Here is a 17355-nt window from a genome sequence, read left to right as displayed (position 1 = left end):
AACAAGGTAAATGTGAATGCCACTAAAATGCACAGCACAAACATGTCTGACCAGGATATCCTAGGGATGTTTTACCCTAATACAAAGATCCCGAGAAACTCATGGTAACCTTTAACCCTTGTCTAAGAAAAGTCTGTAATTCCTCATGGTAAACTTTTGTATATGTGCTTCTCAACGCTTTGCGATTAAAACAGTACAGACCCTGAGTATCAAAAAGGGAGACGCACACTTCAGAGACAGCGGCACAAAGCAAGCAAGCCAAGGAAAGACCCAAGGTTGCAGGAAGCAAAGGACACACACATAGATTACCCCCCACCAAGTGCCCCTATGTAAGAGCTCAAATCCGGGCAGGAGTAGGGGCAATCCCTATTGTTTCCAGAAGTAAGCCTGTTTTCAAAGAATCATCAAAACAAAATATAAAAAAGGAAGGGGTGGGATAAAGGGAAAGAGGAAAGGAAAAAGAAAATATATCAGTGTATGAAGTATTCGAGCTCAAGGAACCTTGAAATGGTCTAGCCCTGTAGTCTTGTAGTCTTATCGTACAGAGGAGCAAAGAGAGAACAACCCTAGGGCAAGTACCTGACAGCTTCATGAGAAAATCGGAGGCCATCTTAACCGAGATGTCCTGGCTGAACAATGCTGCTGCACTGTTGGACACAAACTCGGAGGGGTCTTTCAGCTTTGTGTGGTTGGCGGGCCTGTCGGCAGCATTCAGGGTAAAGGAGGCGGGCAGGCCGTTATCTTCCTTGGGTTCCTCCTTCACCAGCAAAGGTGCCATGCCAGCCCCACCCTGGCCAGTCCTCTCTGGAGTATTAGACGTCATCACGGTCCCCACTAGCTCTGTCCCTCCTCCTTCCCTCTGCTGCCCCAGGCAGCCACTGTCACTGAGGTGGGGAGATCCCTTGACATCTGGGTCTGGGATCTCCTCCTTCACCTTGGCCTCTGTCCTCAGGAAGTGCTGATGGCAACGCATGTGCAGTTTCAGGCTGAAGTGGCGTGAGGAGGTAAAAGGGCACAGCTGGCACTGAAAGGTCTCTCCCCGGTCCTGGTGCTGATGAACCTGCCGGAGAAGAAGGAGAGTTGAACTGGTTGCCAGGATCTTATGGAAAAATGCCCGTCTGTTGCCTTGTGCTCACCAGTGAGTCCTGCACCCCGGCAGGCCAGGGAAGAGATGCACCAGAGAGGCTGTTCATGACGGTGCACTGGATAAAGTAAAGTCACTCCTGAAACATACAGTGGGCCTGTGGAGGTTAGGACTCCATTCTGACAGTCTCGATGCAGGCTTGGGTAGCTTTCTAATAAGCTAGTCACATGATCGCACTTGATATACCTTGCAAACTGACATAAGCAGAAGTCAGGGATCAAAAAGACACAACCTTTCACGAAATTCTTGGGACACCAATCCAGAGACTGCTGCTTTGCCAACACAATGGAGAAAAAAATATGTCTCCAGGGTATTTTGGCTTCACAGAAGGGGACATGGAACTCCCCCAGCCCCCAAGAAGTATGTAGAACCCAGTTCCATATGAAGAAAGGAAAACAGAGGAAAACCCCTCTGGGTAGGAGGACGCCCAGCTCAAATGTCACCACAGGGTCTGGAAGGATGTCTGCAGGGCAGACCTGGGACAGGTCTTGCATGCGCAGATCCAAACCTGCCTACACCCAGGACCTGTAAAAACGGAGAGTAACTTTTCTGTCTTCCTGTCACCACCAAATTTAGCGCCTGAAAAAGTGAGGAAATCGTTGCGTTGGCCCGAGCCAGGCTTCGAGCTGGCAGGTGTTCATAAACTTGTGACTTCCCCATTCATCCCGCCAACATGCTTCAGCACTGACCTGCTACAACCTGCTATTTCAGGACCAGCCCTCCCGCGAGGAGGCGCTGCCAAACGATTTGGGGGAGTCCAGATGAGAACATAAGCAATTGGCACTCAAAACAAGACTGACGCTCCATAGGTCAGGGGTGACCTGAGTGGGATTTGAACCTGGGTCTCAGCGAAGCTAAAGGCTCATTTGTTCAATGTCTGCATCACCTGGCCACTCTGCTTGGGTCTCGTTTCCAAGAGAGCAAGTTTTACTACAGCTGTTTATGCCTTCTGAATGAAATCCAAAAGCATTCTTCACCAGCCAAAACACACTTTAAATAATGTTAAGTGACCAACAAAAGCAAAGAAATTAAAAGTTAATCGTGAGATCCCGCTGCCACAGCACCCCACTGTGGCTTTCTGCAAAAAACAACAAAAGATATTCTGGGCCCCTGAATCCTATGTTTCTCAACAGAAACAACCATAAAAGCTTAAATGCAATTGTGACAGAGTCCTGCCCATTGAAAGGCGTCTCCCGTGCCCCAGCAGAGGGCAGAGGTGAGGAACCCACTTATCCTTCCTGCAGTAGGGCCCGTTCCCCTTCTTCATGGGCACTGAGCCTTCCAGTCCCATTCTCAGGATCCAGAAACTCCCCAATCAGCTCCTCAGCCCAGGTCACTTAGGAAGAGGCCCCTAGGAGGTCTCAGGTCACAGTCTCAAGGGCTCCTGCAGGTAACAACACAGGCATGCCCAGAGCCAGGTGGTAAAGGTCACCAGGCAGGAAGCTTCCACGTCCCTGAGCCTGGCACCACTGGGCAGATTCCATTTCAGAAGTGTGCTCACATCTACTGGCCCCAGAGAGGAGCTAATCCAAGAACAGACGCTCCAAAAGCCATGGAAGAAGAAACGGCGCAGATGAGAGCCCGGGTTCCGAAATCAAGGGAAGAGGGGAATGCTGAGAAGAGGCGTTGTAGGGAAGATTTCTTGAGGTTCCTTTTCCACCTCAACAAGGCCTTGGCGTACTTAGCTTTAGGGAAATCCGTGTGAAATGAGAGGGAAAACAGGATTGGCTTCCTGTTGGCACTTGATAATTTATTTGAGACACTCCTTCCCACCTAAAATTTGGTTTACATGTGGCCTTTGAGGGAAGCATTGTCTCTACCACCGGTGGCAGCAAACCCTCTTCTTCTGACCGAAGAGGGCTTTTCTGTTATCATTCTGATTCCCTTTAACCGAACGCGTGCTCTGAAGTCCCTCTTGGACCTCTGGCCCATAGCACAATATTCTCACTGGACCAGGTGAGGTGATATCAAGGCCACCTCCTGGGTAAATAGATGTAGGACACTTGGGTTAAAGGATTTCAAGACTTTGGAGAAATTCCGGAGAGTATCTATACCCAGGCTCTTAGAGGACCAGGCTCGGCAGGTGACCTCGGACTCGGAAGGGCAGACCTCGAGGGTGACCGCTGGTCCAGGTCCCTCCCGTTACTTCACTGCTGCTCCCCGTCTTTACTGCTCTTTGCCTTTTCCATGCAGTCTTAGCTCGTGACCCTCAACACGACTCCTGCACGCTCGCTCATCGGGCAAAGCTGCAGCAGACCTCATGAGATCTAAGACACCCTGAGGAAGCTGGAGGCATTTTCAAATTCCTCGTGCAGCTGGTCATAAAGACATTTGCACAATAAATTGTAGGGGGAAAAAAACGCAGGCTTGCAATTTTATATATGTGTATAGTTCCTAGGCCTGTGTAGGAACACAATAAGTACTGAGTTTGTGGAACAAATAAAGTGGAGTCTCTGTTTTTCTGACATAAACCAATATAATCAATATAGGAGATTATATATCCTGAAGATAATGGCTACTTCTGCGGGATGAGATAAATGGCCAATTTCATATTCTTTGTATCAGTTTTTGTAAATTCTCAGTACTAAAGAGAGATCATAAAAAGAAGAAAGCCGTAAAACTTATTTTGGAGTAATTTCATTTTCCCTAACTGTAAACGTTAATGTATTTTCAGACGGCTTTTGGGTAACTCTAACCACGTTGGCTATATTTACTGACAGTTGCCCTCCACACCGGGCTCTCTATCAAGGCTCTACATGAACAATCTCATTTAACTCCTATCCAGTGGGAAAGACCCTGTCTGTTCTCTCTGTCCGTGGCAACAGAGATTTAGGGGGTCTCAACCATACTACTAAATGGTTACAAGTCTTAAGTCATGGACTCTCACTAAGCTAAAGTCAGATCTTAACCTTTGGCTAGACTTCCCTACTTCTCAGATAAAATTCATTTTAGAAAAATTCCCCATGTCTGCAGCCCCGGTTTAAAAAAAAAAAAAAAAAAAAAAAACAAAACACCAGAATATGTGTGTGCATAAGACCACACCACAACATTCCTATGGGGAAAATACTCACCAAATTTTGCAAAGTTAAATTATATTATATTAAAAAAAATGTTTTAAGGCAACAGGAGGAGGAGAGAAGGGAGAAGAAATATGCCTGATAAAATTAAACTTGCATAAACGCTTCTCACAGTTCCTATCAAAGGGAGTCGTAGCTCAACAGGTTAGGACACCATGAGTTTGTATAAAGTAGCGATTTCACACGACCGCTTTATTGCAGTGGTTATTGATTTGTTCTGAAAGCACTCAGGACCCCACGACCCGCCGAGCCCGGGCAGCTCTCATCTGCGGCACTGCCATGACTGTCTGCCTCTGTCATCCAGGCTCAGCTCATCTCCCTGTGGCATCGGGGTCAGCGGTGCCTGCTATTGAAACCCAGCCTTTTTCCACGGGTTTATAAATAGGTTGTTTTAAGTGACCCTGAGCTGAAACCAAGTTTACAAGGTGTCAGGGTAGATGCAAGTTTTCTGCTCGCTGAAGCTTGAAATTCACCAGACCTGATTTCTAAACACAGCTTAGGATCCAGTCACTAATGCAGGTCCTGGGTTTAAAAGGGCTTCCTTTTGAAGTCTCGATGCTACAGGTTTAAAGTGTGAGGCTTTACCTAGGAAGGAGGAGAGCGAGGAAGAGGAGGGCTGTGATAATAACTAAGTAGCCTCCGTAAAATTCAGTCAACCAGAACTACTTCAATGGATTCTGAAGATACAGGGCTAGCTGCTGTCCCCAGGAGAAAAAGGCAAATGATAGAAAACAAATTACATCATGGATTTACTTTTTAAAAAATCTGCTAAGCTATTTGCCACAGCGAATAGAAATTTTGTGTGCCTGCTCTTCCCAGACTTCAGTTCTGAGCAATGGTTGATGCATGCAGAAAGATTCAAATGCAAGGCTTAGACATGAGCAAAAACACCCATTAGACTTACCCAGAGAAGAGACACCTTACACATGACAGCATGTCTCAGTCACACTGGGAGTTATCCGTACAGTAGTAAGATGCCAGGTGATGATTCCAAACACCTTAGGCCAGGGACTTTGCTACAGCTGTCTCCTTGAACTAAGAACAGCCGCTGTATCTGCTCCTCCCATTTTATAGAAGGGAAAACTGAGAGCCTGGGGGTGACTTGCCCACACCTATTTGGCTAGCACAGTGCTGGGAGGATTTCAATTCAGGTCTTTGTCAAGTTAAAGGCTTCAAGCTCTTGTGACCTCATGAGTGCCCTCCCCATCCCCGAAGCGGTAAGAAAACCTCGGTATAAAAGAGCTATTTCTATATTGCCAACTTCCCCTCATTTCTGAGCATGGATTCTAGCCAGTTCTCTACAAGAATATGGCAGGTATGAGCTTCCCAATGAGTTCTGTTGTTTTCTGTGTTTCATGTATGTGATGTTCATGTGTGTGTTTGCATGTGTATGGGTGCACATGCGCATGTTTATACACACATATGCATGTGTGTACACTTGCATGTGGAAGCCCTAGACTGAGGTCAGGATCCTTGATCACCATCTACCTTATTCACTGAAGCAAGGTTCATCAATCAAACCAGAGAACTGATATGGCTGGTCTTATCTAGCCAGCTTGCTCTGGAAAATTCGGTCTTCGTCTTTTGTGGGTAGAATTGCAAGGAATAAGCTACCCTCTACCCACCACTTCCAGTGGTTTCTGAGGACTGGAACTTGGTCTCATGCTAACCTGTCAAGTGATCAACTGCTGCGCCCTCCCCAGACCTCACAACTGTTTCTAACAGGACACTGAAAATGATGAAAGCCGGGCCGTAGGGGCGCACGTCTTTAATCCCAGCATTTGGGAGGCAGAGACAGGCAGATCTCTGAGTTCGAGGCCAGCCTGATCTACAGAGTGAGTTCCAGGACAGACAGGGCTACACATAAAAACCTTGTCTTGAAAAAAAAAAACAAAAACAAACCAAAAAAAAAAAAAAGGAAAAAATGTCCTTGGAAGTTCGGTGTCACCCCAAGATATGCTTGTTCAAACACTGATGGTCTCAAGAACCTGATCCTAAGACCAAGGGTCCTCCTTGAGGAAGAACCTCTCTGTGGTGGCACTTCATTTGTATTTTAATAAATAAAGCTTGCCTGAAGATCAGAAAAGTAAAACAGCCACACTGGCCAGCCTTACAGACCAGGCAGCAACGACACACACCTTTAGTCCCAGTAGCCACACTAGCTTGCCACAGAAACCAGACGGTAGGGGTGCAGGCCATTAATCCCAGAACTAGAGAGGATTATAAAATGGGAGGAGACAGTCTCAGACACATTCTCATTCTGAGGTTTCCTGGAGGCAGGCTCCCCATTTTCGGACTGAGATCAAGGTAAGAGCCAGCGGCTGGCTGTTCTCTTTTCTGCCCTTCAGGTTGAACCCCAGTTTCTGTCTCTGAGTTTTCATTATTTGTGTTACATCTCTCCATTCTCCTCACAACCCAGTGCTAGCGTTGGACCTGCCCCACCACAGAAAGTGGCCCGCCATCCCCATCCACAAATGCCTTACCTTCATGTGGGATTTGAGATTGTCCTTGCGAGCACAGCGGAATGGACAGAGCGGACACTGGTGGCTTTTTAAACCTGTGTGTATCACCATATGCCGCTTCCAGTAACTCTTCCTTTTTATAACCAAGCCACATATTGGACACTGGAAAGGCTTCCCGCTCTCTTCTTCTGGGACTTGGAAGAGGGAGGAAAGAAAGCGAAATTAAGGAAAACAAAAAAGGCACATTGCATCTGACAGTAACGGGCATGTACCACTATATTAAAAAGCACTAAAAATGACTCTGGCATTACCCCGTTTGGTGATTCTATGATTAGAAGCATGGGGAAAGTTTTAAGGCCACTTTTCTTTAGGGAGAAACCCATATTCAGCTCATCACTTCCATAGGATTCCATCTGGTCACCGCTGTTCATCTTGCCTGTGACATCCTTACTCCGAAAGGCTGCGATATACGGACAGGACATCTGCAGAGAAGCTGGCTCTGGCCCCCAACACACCCAGAGCCAGAGAAGTCTGAGTCTAGATCTGAATTCCCTCTTGGAAATGAGTGAGAAATAGAGCAAGCGTATGGGACAGAGAATAATACACGTTCACACAGCAAACCAAACAACTGGCAGAAACCTCACACGCTGGCCTCCAGTGGAGACAAATCTCAGCTCCCCACTGCTGACTTGTTTAGCTGTGGCTCATGCAGACAGAGGCGGTTGCCAATTTAGCTGTCAGGGGGTCCTCAGGTCAGGGTTTTTTTTTTTCTTTTTTTTATCCTCTTATGCCTGTCCCTCTGCCTGCCTCCAACAATGTGTACTGACATTCTCTGATGTGCATGGGTCCTGGCTCCCTTCTGTAGACGGGGACACACCAAGCCAGGACAAACACTTTCAACTGTCAGGGAAGCAAACAAACCAACTGCTTTCTGGAAGTGCAGCTCGGCTCTGTCTCCTGCACCATCCCCACAAGGAAGTGTCTCTGTGGAGACACTACTACTGAATTTCTGATCCATCACCTAACGTCTACAATTGAAGGTTGTGGGGAGTAAAAACTGATGCAGTTGAGAGAGAGAGAGAGAGAGAGAGAGAGAGAGAGAGAGAGAGAGAGAGAGAGAGTCCCTGGGGTTGAAACTAGGCCTCCTTTCTCATTGAGATACACCCCCAATTTCTTTGTACTTTTTACTTCTTTGAAACTCGCTGTCCTGACGGACTAGTCAGTGAGCTCCAGGGATCCTCCTGTCTCTGCTCTCCCAGCAATGGGATAATAGGTGTGCACTGCCAAGCCTGGCTTTCACATAACTTGGGTCCTCATGCTTAAGAGGCAAGCATTTTACAGAGTGAAGCCCCTGACTTCACTGACATTTATGCTGGAAAAAAAAAAATAACTGGGTCACTTGTCCTAAGGAATCCCCCATGCTCTATGGCTGATTGTATCCCCATAGCATGTTTGGCTTTTTAAAATTATTATTATTACTTCTATTTCTGACAAACTGCTTGTTTGAGGCTTGGTTACATTTGATGACAATAATTCATAGATGGCATATCAGAAGACATGCAGCAGAGCCCTCTGGCCTTGGTATGCTCCCACAGCTTTTCATGAACATACACACACAAATGGGAAGGGATTACGGTTAAAAAGCAAACAAAAAGGGATGTACAAAAACAAACGCAAGGCGTGACACTTCTTTGGATCCTGTGTAAACTAGACTCCGGTAAGAACCGTTTCTGAGATCAGAAAGGGAATCGGAGAGGTGGCACTCGCTAGCGCTCTGCAGCAATGGTCGCTTCTGTTGGATGGGACGGTGGAGAGGTGTTGGTTTCTCACTGCTGTAGCTACTCTGCGAGTATTTACAAGCAAACAGATACAATGTTTCATCTGCTTTGAAATACTAGAGCAAAATGGAAAATGGGGAAACTAGAAGAAAAGCATGATCACAGGAAGCTGACGACGACGACAACAAACAGCTATCTTTTTACCGCGTGAGAAAGTTGTTGACTCACCACCCAGACACCTCTAAACAGCAACAACAGTAGAACAGCGGCCAGGGGAAAGGAGTCGGGGTGCATGTGGGGGCGCCTGTGTCCCGTCCCATCTCTCTGCACTATTTGAATCTAAATGCAAACATCACTTCTGTGATTTTTAAAGGAAACATCCCCAAGTGCATGCTTTACGATAATCTCATTATTTATTCATTGAGTCAACTCTGTTTCTACATGCCGAGAGCCACTTAAAAGGGATGGCTTTCAGAAAGGCTCTGAAATAAGGCTAGGAGATCTTAAAAAAAAAATGCAGCTTTGCTAATACAAGTAAAAGTGACACTGGTTGGTTAACCAAGCAACTAGCAATGGCATCTGACTCGGCTCTGGAAAGTCAGCTTCTGCTGCTGATTGGTGTGGATGCTGGGTGCTGTCCCTACCCTGAGAAAAACACCTCGGACAGGCATATATGTGTCACTCATGAAAGCCCAAAGCTTCCCTCTGTCTGTGATTACTATCTGGACTGATCTCATCCCGTCCCCAATTTTGAATCACCTTCTCTCTATGCCATTGTTTCCTCCATACTGGTATCTTGGTCCCCAAAGCCTGTACATTGAACAGATTGTTGAGAAAGACCTGGACCAGGCCTCTAGGTGAGACTGTTGTCATACAGCGAAAAGAGAAAATGATAACGACGTCTACTCTGGGTCAGAAGAACATTGGAGTAATATGCAGGACACGCACAAACAGACCGCGACAGCTCCCTATCTTACGGGAGTGCTTCCCATGACTGCAACTAGAAACTAATCTCACAGAATGAGCACAGGAAGGGAAAGAAAAGCTGAGACCTCCTCCACAGGCCAGCAACTTCATGGCACACAAGAGGAAGGCACCGAGAACCCCGCCAGATCGCAGAGTCCCCAGCACCTTGTCTCGCTCCATGATCAGCAGCTCCTCTGGTCTCAGTTACATCCCCCAGCATCATCTTAATTCTGTAGCTTCAAGTGTATTGCATGCAAGATATTTCCTTACTCCGGAATCTTTCTGGTACCATCCATTTAGTAGCCTTGGCATGTAGAAAGTCAGTTGATTCCATAAATAAATAATGCATAAATATAATAAACCCTGCATATTAGTACTTCGTATAAATCCACTTATTTCGTCTTGAAACTGTGCTGCTTTAGTTTTAATTAGTACCAAAATACACACGAATTGTGTATAAATTAGGGTGTCCTTGGACAGACTAGAGGAAAGTATGATAATGAGAAGACACCAACTGAAATATAACTATACTCATAACAATATGGGATTTTGTGTGTCTATATGTGTGTGTGCAGTCGTGTGTGAACATGCTTGTGGAGGCCACATATCAATGTCAGGTGTTTGCCTCAGTCAGTCTCCACCTTATTTTCTTGAGACGAGGTCTCTCCCTGAACCTGGAGCTAGCCCAGTTGATAGAGCAGCTGACCATGACTCTCAGGATCTGCCTGTCTCAGCCACCCCGACACGGGGCATACTTTCGTATGGGTTCTTGGAGACCAAACTAGGGACCTCACACTTGTGCAGCCGGCTCTATAACTGACCCATCTCCCCAGCTCTCTGCTTGGGATTTTAAGCTACCACAGAAGGAAAGGAAGATAGAGCCAAATGAAAAAATGCACCAGAATGAACTGAGAGATTTTCAGACTGTGCCAGCAATCAGCTCCTGGTGACATTTGCGTTTTTCATTTATGCAAGGAAGAAGTTTCACATGTTAGGAGCCATCCCATGTGTACACGATGCTGGTAATGACAAGAGATGGGAGGAAGAATGCAGTTTCTCTCATATGGCAAACAATTTGCTGCAGCTTTTGCTCAGATTTAAAGAAAGCCTGGGAAATACAAGCACTTCCCGGGATGAACCCCCTGTTTTGGAAGCACCAAGACTGCAACGGTCATGATCTTACCTAGTTTGTAGTGAACATGTCCCCTCAAATACATCACCACAAACAAAATTCCATGCCACCTGATGCTAACAGACCAGTGGTACAGAGAGCTGCTACTGTGCTCAGCTGGAGAAAACATGCTTGCTTTACAGACAATAGCAGTGACGGAAAAAACACCTCAGTCAATGGAAGAACTTAGTACTGGGAGGCTGTACTGTGGGGATGACGGTGGGAATACCCTCCCGGCAGAAAACCCACCCTTGGAGCAGATGCACATAACAGCTGGGAATCTGCAGCTTGGAACCTGGCTTAACATGGGACCAGGAGCCTACTGTGCAGCTCAACCTAGACAAGCTTTAGATGATCAAATACGGCTTTATAGGGAAGAAGGATGGAAAAGAGAGAGGAGTAGGAGGAAGAGGAGAGGGAAGAGGGAACGTGGCCTGGGCATCCTACCTGTATGTCGCCAAAGCTCCAGACAGGGCCAGCTTCAGCACATGACTCAGTAATCGTGCTGGCCTGTAATGAAGCTAAGCGAAAAGGACTGGGCTGAGACCATGGTGAAAACTGACTAAATGAGCGTTGGAACTAGAAGGGAGATGAGACAGTCTGCAGGTAAGCTCTGATGGGGCCAGCACGGAGCCACAAGGGCATGACTCCCACATGGTGCGACCAGAAGTGGTCCTGGATGAATGGATGGATGGGTAAGCAGATACGTGTGCACGCATTTACACCTCAGCTACTTCCGAAAGCAAATTCAGGGCAGCTTATATGAAGCCTACATCACTGGTAAAGTCGAGTGAGGCACTCGAAACTATCATAATGAAAGCAGAGGCTATCCTACTGGAGATCTGACAGAAAGCTCTGAAGGAAAGAAGACATGTATTTAATTCAGAATAAGAGGAAGAGGAAGAAGACAATAATGACTTGTTAGAGAGTTAGTGGAGAGAGCTAGGAAATTAGCAGTAAGCGAACACAAGGGTGTTACAGCAGCAAGGGATCCCAGGACAATGCTAAACAATGCTAAACATCTTGGTTTGCAGATAATGAAATAGAACTGGGCGGGGACTTGAAGAACAGCTATGTAGAGACAGGGCTGAGATCAGAACCCACCTCTTAATTTCCAGTTTGGTGTTCTAACCCATTGTCTACATATCAATCCACAAGGCAATAAAAGCAGAACTGCACAGAGCTAAATAATAATAACAATAATAAATCATGGAAGGTTTTATTATTTCAAGTATTAGTAAAACAAATTCAAGGTTTTTTTTTTTTAAATAGGTTTGAAATCAAACACTTCTGGTTAGATCCTATGCTAGAATTGTGTTGGCCATCAAGATAATTTGCAATTGAGTAGATGTGCACATAGCCCTGACCATGCCTATAAACGGTGCTCGCAGATGCCAGGGCACCCTTAATGCACACAATCCGTGCACATTTTCTTGTCACCAACACTTCAGACCTATGACTTTGACTGGTGCGTACATATATATGATGAATCTACCTTTCTAACAATAGGTAGATTTTTTTTAATCTTTTTTTCTATTGCTTGAGGTTGATTTGTTTTGTGAGACAGAGTCTCCTGTAGCTCCAGCTGCCTGCAGACTTGTTATACAGCTGAAGGAGACTGAACTTCTGACCCTCCTGCCTCTACCACTACGGTGCTGGCTTTACGGTTCCCCACCACCGCACCCAGTTAGGGTGGTGCCTGGCTTCATGCATGGAGTCCAGCACTCTACCAACCTCACTACACTCCTGAGCCCAGACTTTAATTCTTGTAATGAAATTTCTTGGGCATGTCTCTCAACTGCCATTTCAGCAGACAAGCGGTGGGGGTGGAAATAGCAATAGCTAGCAAGACTGTTACGGATGTGACATTATCAATTCATGTTTTAACAAGCACTGAACACAACTAAGAGAGAAGTCTGATAGCTATAGCCATGTTACATTTAAATCTCTCTGAAAACATCTGAAATCAGCAACAGATTTGATTCTTGTTAAGCATCGAGTTTCCTCAGCAAGTCTGTGTATGTAATCGTTCTGGATTTGGACTGAAACAGTTGTGGATCTGATGGGAGGGTAGGGAGAGGACATCTCTTCTCTTGGACTTTGTAAGCATCTGCAATAATTTTAATAACGTCCCAATAAAGACAAAAGGAAACAGCAGTCCAGAAAATCGTCATGGATTGATCCTGTGAAGAGCCTTAGCTGTCAGCTTCTTGGGGAGAGGTGGCTTTGAAGTCTATGTAAATTTTAGTCAGGACAAGATGATGCTTTGGAGACGCTCTCTCTGAAACACTATCTGTTATTCCTTTAAGCAGGAGCCTGGCATCCTGGGACTCCTATTGGCTTTCTACAAGAAATTTGGTCTTGGAAATCAAAACCATTTATTTTATTCTGAGCTGCAAGAGAACAGTGGCTTCAAAGAGAATTGAGTCAATGTGTGACATTTATCTTTAGAGCAAGCGGACATCATCTTCCCTCTAGCGTGGCCCCTTTCAGAGGAGCCGTGTAGCATATGCCGGGGGCGCAGGTCACATGAAAGAAGCCTCCCACTCGAGTGTCACATCTCTCTGGAGGGGCGGAAAGGCTACTGAGTGCTGGACTCTCAGGAAATTCAACACATCACGACCTGGCAACAACAGAATCCTGCTCAAAAAAAAAAAAAAAAAGGAAGAAGAAAGAAGAAAGCCAGACCTAAAAGACACTATTTTTTCATGACCTGGACTCCATGACCTAAAGAAGGTCAAAGCAATGTCTGGTGTCTAAATTACTTGAGCCAGGATCAGCTTCCCTAGCACACAGTTCTTTGGAACTCTCTGGAACAGAGACAACTTTCTATGCCCTTTTTATAACATTTTGAGAAACAGCTTTAAAAAAAAATCCTTCTTGAAATCAGGGTGGTATGTGATTTTGTGATCTCTCTGCAGAGCTTGGGGGTGGGGTGGTAGTTGTTTGTTTTGGGTAGCTTTTCTTTTGTTCCCCCTGATATAGAGTCTCACATAGTCCAGGCTAATCTCAAACTCATTACGTAGCCAAGGATGACCTTGGACTTCTGACCCTTCTGCCTCTACCTCTCCCAAGTAACATCTGAACCTTCACTGACTGAAACAGTAAATGTCTCTTACAAGTCTCCCTCATTAAATTCTAGTAAAGAGTCCATAGAAATGTTGGCAAAGCTAAGCACATTTAAACCAAGGGGGAGCGCACCTTCTCTCCTTGGAGGAGCATCCTACAGCAAAGCAAACAAAGCCGACTTTGCACCAGATACTCACAACTTCTTTCTCATTTCTAAATCCATCTATTATTTGAGTAAAAAAAAAAAAAGTTTTCTTTCACAATTCTTGACTTTTATAGCCAAGACCAGTTTAAAATAATGAAGGTGTGCCTTCAGGAGACTGGCTTTGTCAGTCAATTAACTAAGTAACTGATGCCCAGACATCACTCAGAATCCCACTGCCTCGACAGAAAGGAGCCTAGTAACATAACGTGCAGTCTTATAGCCCTAAGCTAAATGACTCTGAATCAGAAGTGATTTATCCTATCAGAAAATTAATTACCCAGCCCCCCCATGAAGCTTCATTTTGACCCTTTCCCCATTGCATCTCAAGGACAGCCTTGAGAAAGACCTGAAACTACGCCATCCCAGGAACCAGCATTAATCACAAATGCAGTTTTGAGGCAAAGCGGTGCATGAAATGGCATCGTGATGGTGGCGCGGTAGTGACTCAACCTCCCGCTCCGAGAACAGACCATCCTACGCTGCCACACACACAGCCTTTCATATCTGAATGGATTTGACCAAAGTGAAGCACGTGCAAGAAATTCTAGCATTCCGTTTGACAAGAAATTACAGGTGAACAGGATAGGTGAACAAACCTTAAGTTCCACAGAAACGTAATAAAAATACTAAGGTAAGGGTGTGTGCTGTGGTCAATTAGAGCAGGGTGGTCACTGATTATGCAAAAGTCCCATTTGTGACAGAGGCAGCAGGGCCTTCCCTTGGCCAGTATTTCAAAAGCAGCGTTTTCCCCTGTGTTCACTGACGCCCTGCACTCTGACAGGGCGCTTTGAGCTTCCCCCATTAAATGTATGTGGTAGGGACCTCGTCTGCACTTGGTGAGGAGTGGGAAAGGTACAGGAAAGGGAGGGAGTCCTGCACAACGCTGAGATTATTCATTACCTTTCAAACCCACAGCTGTTTCTGCAGCACACATATGAAAGACTATTACACTGCCCATTTTAAGTGTTTTGCTTTGCTGTGTTCCTGGTTTTTGATTATATCTCATCTTGGACAGGGAGTCCCACAGTCAAAGCGACCCGCGCCCTGGCTGAACAAGATTCCATACCTGAATTGGAGGGCTTGGAGACTCTTCCCTTGGAAACCGGAAGTAACAATAATTCCAAGGATTGAGGCTGTGCGGGCGGAGGAGGTGGTGGAGGGGTGACTTTTTCTGGCTTCTTCTCAGAAGGCGGCAGTGGTAGAGGGTCGTCAGGCAACAAGGATGACTTCTCGGCCAGGAGGCTCCCCGCGGCCCTGGCGGCCACCTCTTTCAGAAGGGCCGCAGAGGATGTCATGGAAGCCAATGACAGGAAAGGGCTGGCTGGAGGTGGGTGCTCCTGACCAGGGGTCAGACTTCTTTCACTCACTTTCTTAGACAAAGCTGCCAAGGTGGAGCTGGCAGACTGGGAGCTGAAGGGGGAGGAAAAGGACTCAAACCTCAGGCTCTCCTCTGTCCGGGACAGGGACTTGTCCTGCAGAACAGCATTGGCTGCTGCTTTCAGTTTGAGGATGGCCGAATCTGGGGACAGGCCACAGGTGGTGGTTGAGTTGGACAACCACTTACCTTGATTCCATATGAAACGGTTACTGGGGGTGTACTGGTCACTCTGATCCTGCTTCTCTGCCAACTTCCTGGCCAGGACACTGAGTTGCTGGGCATGGTGGGAAGGCGGGGAAAACGACAGACTGGGGCCAACATTCACGGGGGACTCCACCCTGCCATTGGCTGTGGCATCGAGTTTAAGGGACCCGGCCTCCAGCAGCCGCCTCAAGTTGCTGCTCAGAGGTTTATTCGAACTAGGTGGGTCATCGTCACACACGGAAGACACTCCAGGCGAAAGGTGGTCTTGACACTGCAGCGAGTCTCGAAGGACCTCACCATCAAGTGCCAGTTCCAGCGTGTGGCTGCTGGGGGTGGCACTGCCCAGGGAGGTGTCGGGGGATGTGGACTGCTCTTGGATCCGGTCCTCCAGGGATAGCGCATAGTTCTCCTGGACTTCCCCATAGGATGCTTCCGATGGAGTCTCAGAGGAGTTCCCATACCAGTGTTCTCCTTCGCTGAACTCGCCCTCCGCCTCGTCCTGCCTACTAACATCTGGGGGATTCAAGAAGACCAGGTTATGAGACAGTCACAGGGGGGTGGCGACATGCACTCTCTTCCCTTCTACCCAAGAACCACACAAAAGCCAGCATCGCCAAGAGCTGATTCATGGCAAGCACACTCAACAGGCAAAGACAGAAAACACCAGCGTTTCTTTCCGGCAGTGATTTGGTACGAGCTGAACCCGACAAAGAGAGAAAAACACAACCAGCAAAGAAGTGGCTCAGAGCAAGCAACCACTGCTCTTCACGAATGGGAAAACAAAATCAGCCCAAAGGCTTGCAAACACCAAGCAATTACCCTTCAGATAGTGTCAGCACCAGGGAGCAGCCTGTCCCGTCCCACCCTGTCCCATCCTCCCCACCCTCCCCATCCCTGTGATCTCAGGCAGATCACCTAGGTGGTTTGAGGCTCCATTGCCTCCAGTGTGAGATGCAATCCAGTTTTTAGTAAAGCGCCCCTGAACATGTAAACGCTACCTGCCACACTCTCTCGGTCAGTTGTGAAAAAGCTTAAGTTCCAATAAGCACATGGCCATGTTGTGAAAACAGAGAGTGCTCCATAAAATCAGATCTCATTAGCAAACACTGCTTGCATTAGTGCCTTCCTGAGTGAGGTGTGTATCCAGGATATGCATGCCACTTGTGTGCCAGCGTTCCCATTTCCATCATGAACCTCAGGGCAGTGAGTAGGAACCTGTTTCTTTATGCCTCCAAGAGTTCTTAGGAGCTATTTTCTAGCCATTAATATACTGATCCACCACCACTGTGGTCCTGCCCCCACACCAGTCAGGTGGAACTCCACACCCCACGGGTGTTAGTGAGTGACACCACATTCTCACCTCTGTGACATTCATCAGGAAGGCCCTTTTCCCAGAAAAGTTGGTGGTCAAAGTCTAACCCATCATCCTTCACGCCGAGCTCCAAAGGTTCTTTCCTTACAGAATTAGTCTCTCCTTCTTACTCACCCATTCAATAAATAATTACGCTGTGCTTAGTGTGTGCCAGACATTATTCTAGACTATTCGAAACTGAACAACATTTTACAAAATAACAGCCCTGCCTTATCGGAGCTTTCTCGTCAGCGGAGGAAGACTGAAGCTGGACTACACTTAGCAGACAGTGCTGTGGGCAGGAGGGCGGTTAGTGCAATGGGAAAAACTTAGACTGTCACAAAGAGGATCACGGGCCATAGACAGGAGGCAGGTTGCAATTTTAGACGAGGTGGCAGGGTCCCTCACTGAGATGGTGACTTTTGAGCAAAGACATAAAAGAGTTGGGGAGGCTAGGAGAGCCGTCCAGGCATGCAGAGGAAGAACCACTGCGATTCTGCAGCGTCCAAAGAAGCTGGTTTCTAAGGGGCCGGCATGTAAGATGCACCGA

General features: G+C 46.8%; 1 protein-coding gene across 1 annotated transcript in view; it reads right to left on the bottom strand.

The window, feature by feature from the left end:
- Znf827 (zinc finger protein 827) overlaps window positions 1-17355 on the bottom strand; it is a 169785-nt gene that overhangs the window by 119643 nt on the left and 32787 nt on the right. Inside the window, exons 2-4 of the mRNA XM_038313142.1 lie at window positions 14939-15967; window positions 6705-6877; window positions 580-1060 (exon numbers count right to left, since the gene is read on the bottom strand). Coding sequence (XP_038169070.1) covers window positions 580-1060; window positions 6705-6877; window positions 14939-15967 — 1683 coding nt within the window. The remainder of the gene's footprint in view (window positions 1-579; window positions 1061-6704; window positions 6878-14938; window positions 15968-17355) is intronic.

The sequence above is a fragment of the Arvicola amphibius genome, chromosome 15, assembly GCF_903992535.2.
Source record: "Arvicola amphibius chromosome 15, mArvAmp1.2, whole genome shotgun sequence".
NCBI lineage: Eukaryota > Metazoa > Chordata > Mammalia > Rodentia > Cricetidae > Arvicola > Arvicola amphibius.
This window is presented reverse-complemented; position numbering and strand designations above follow the sequence as displayed.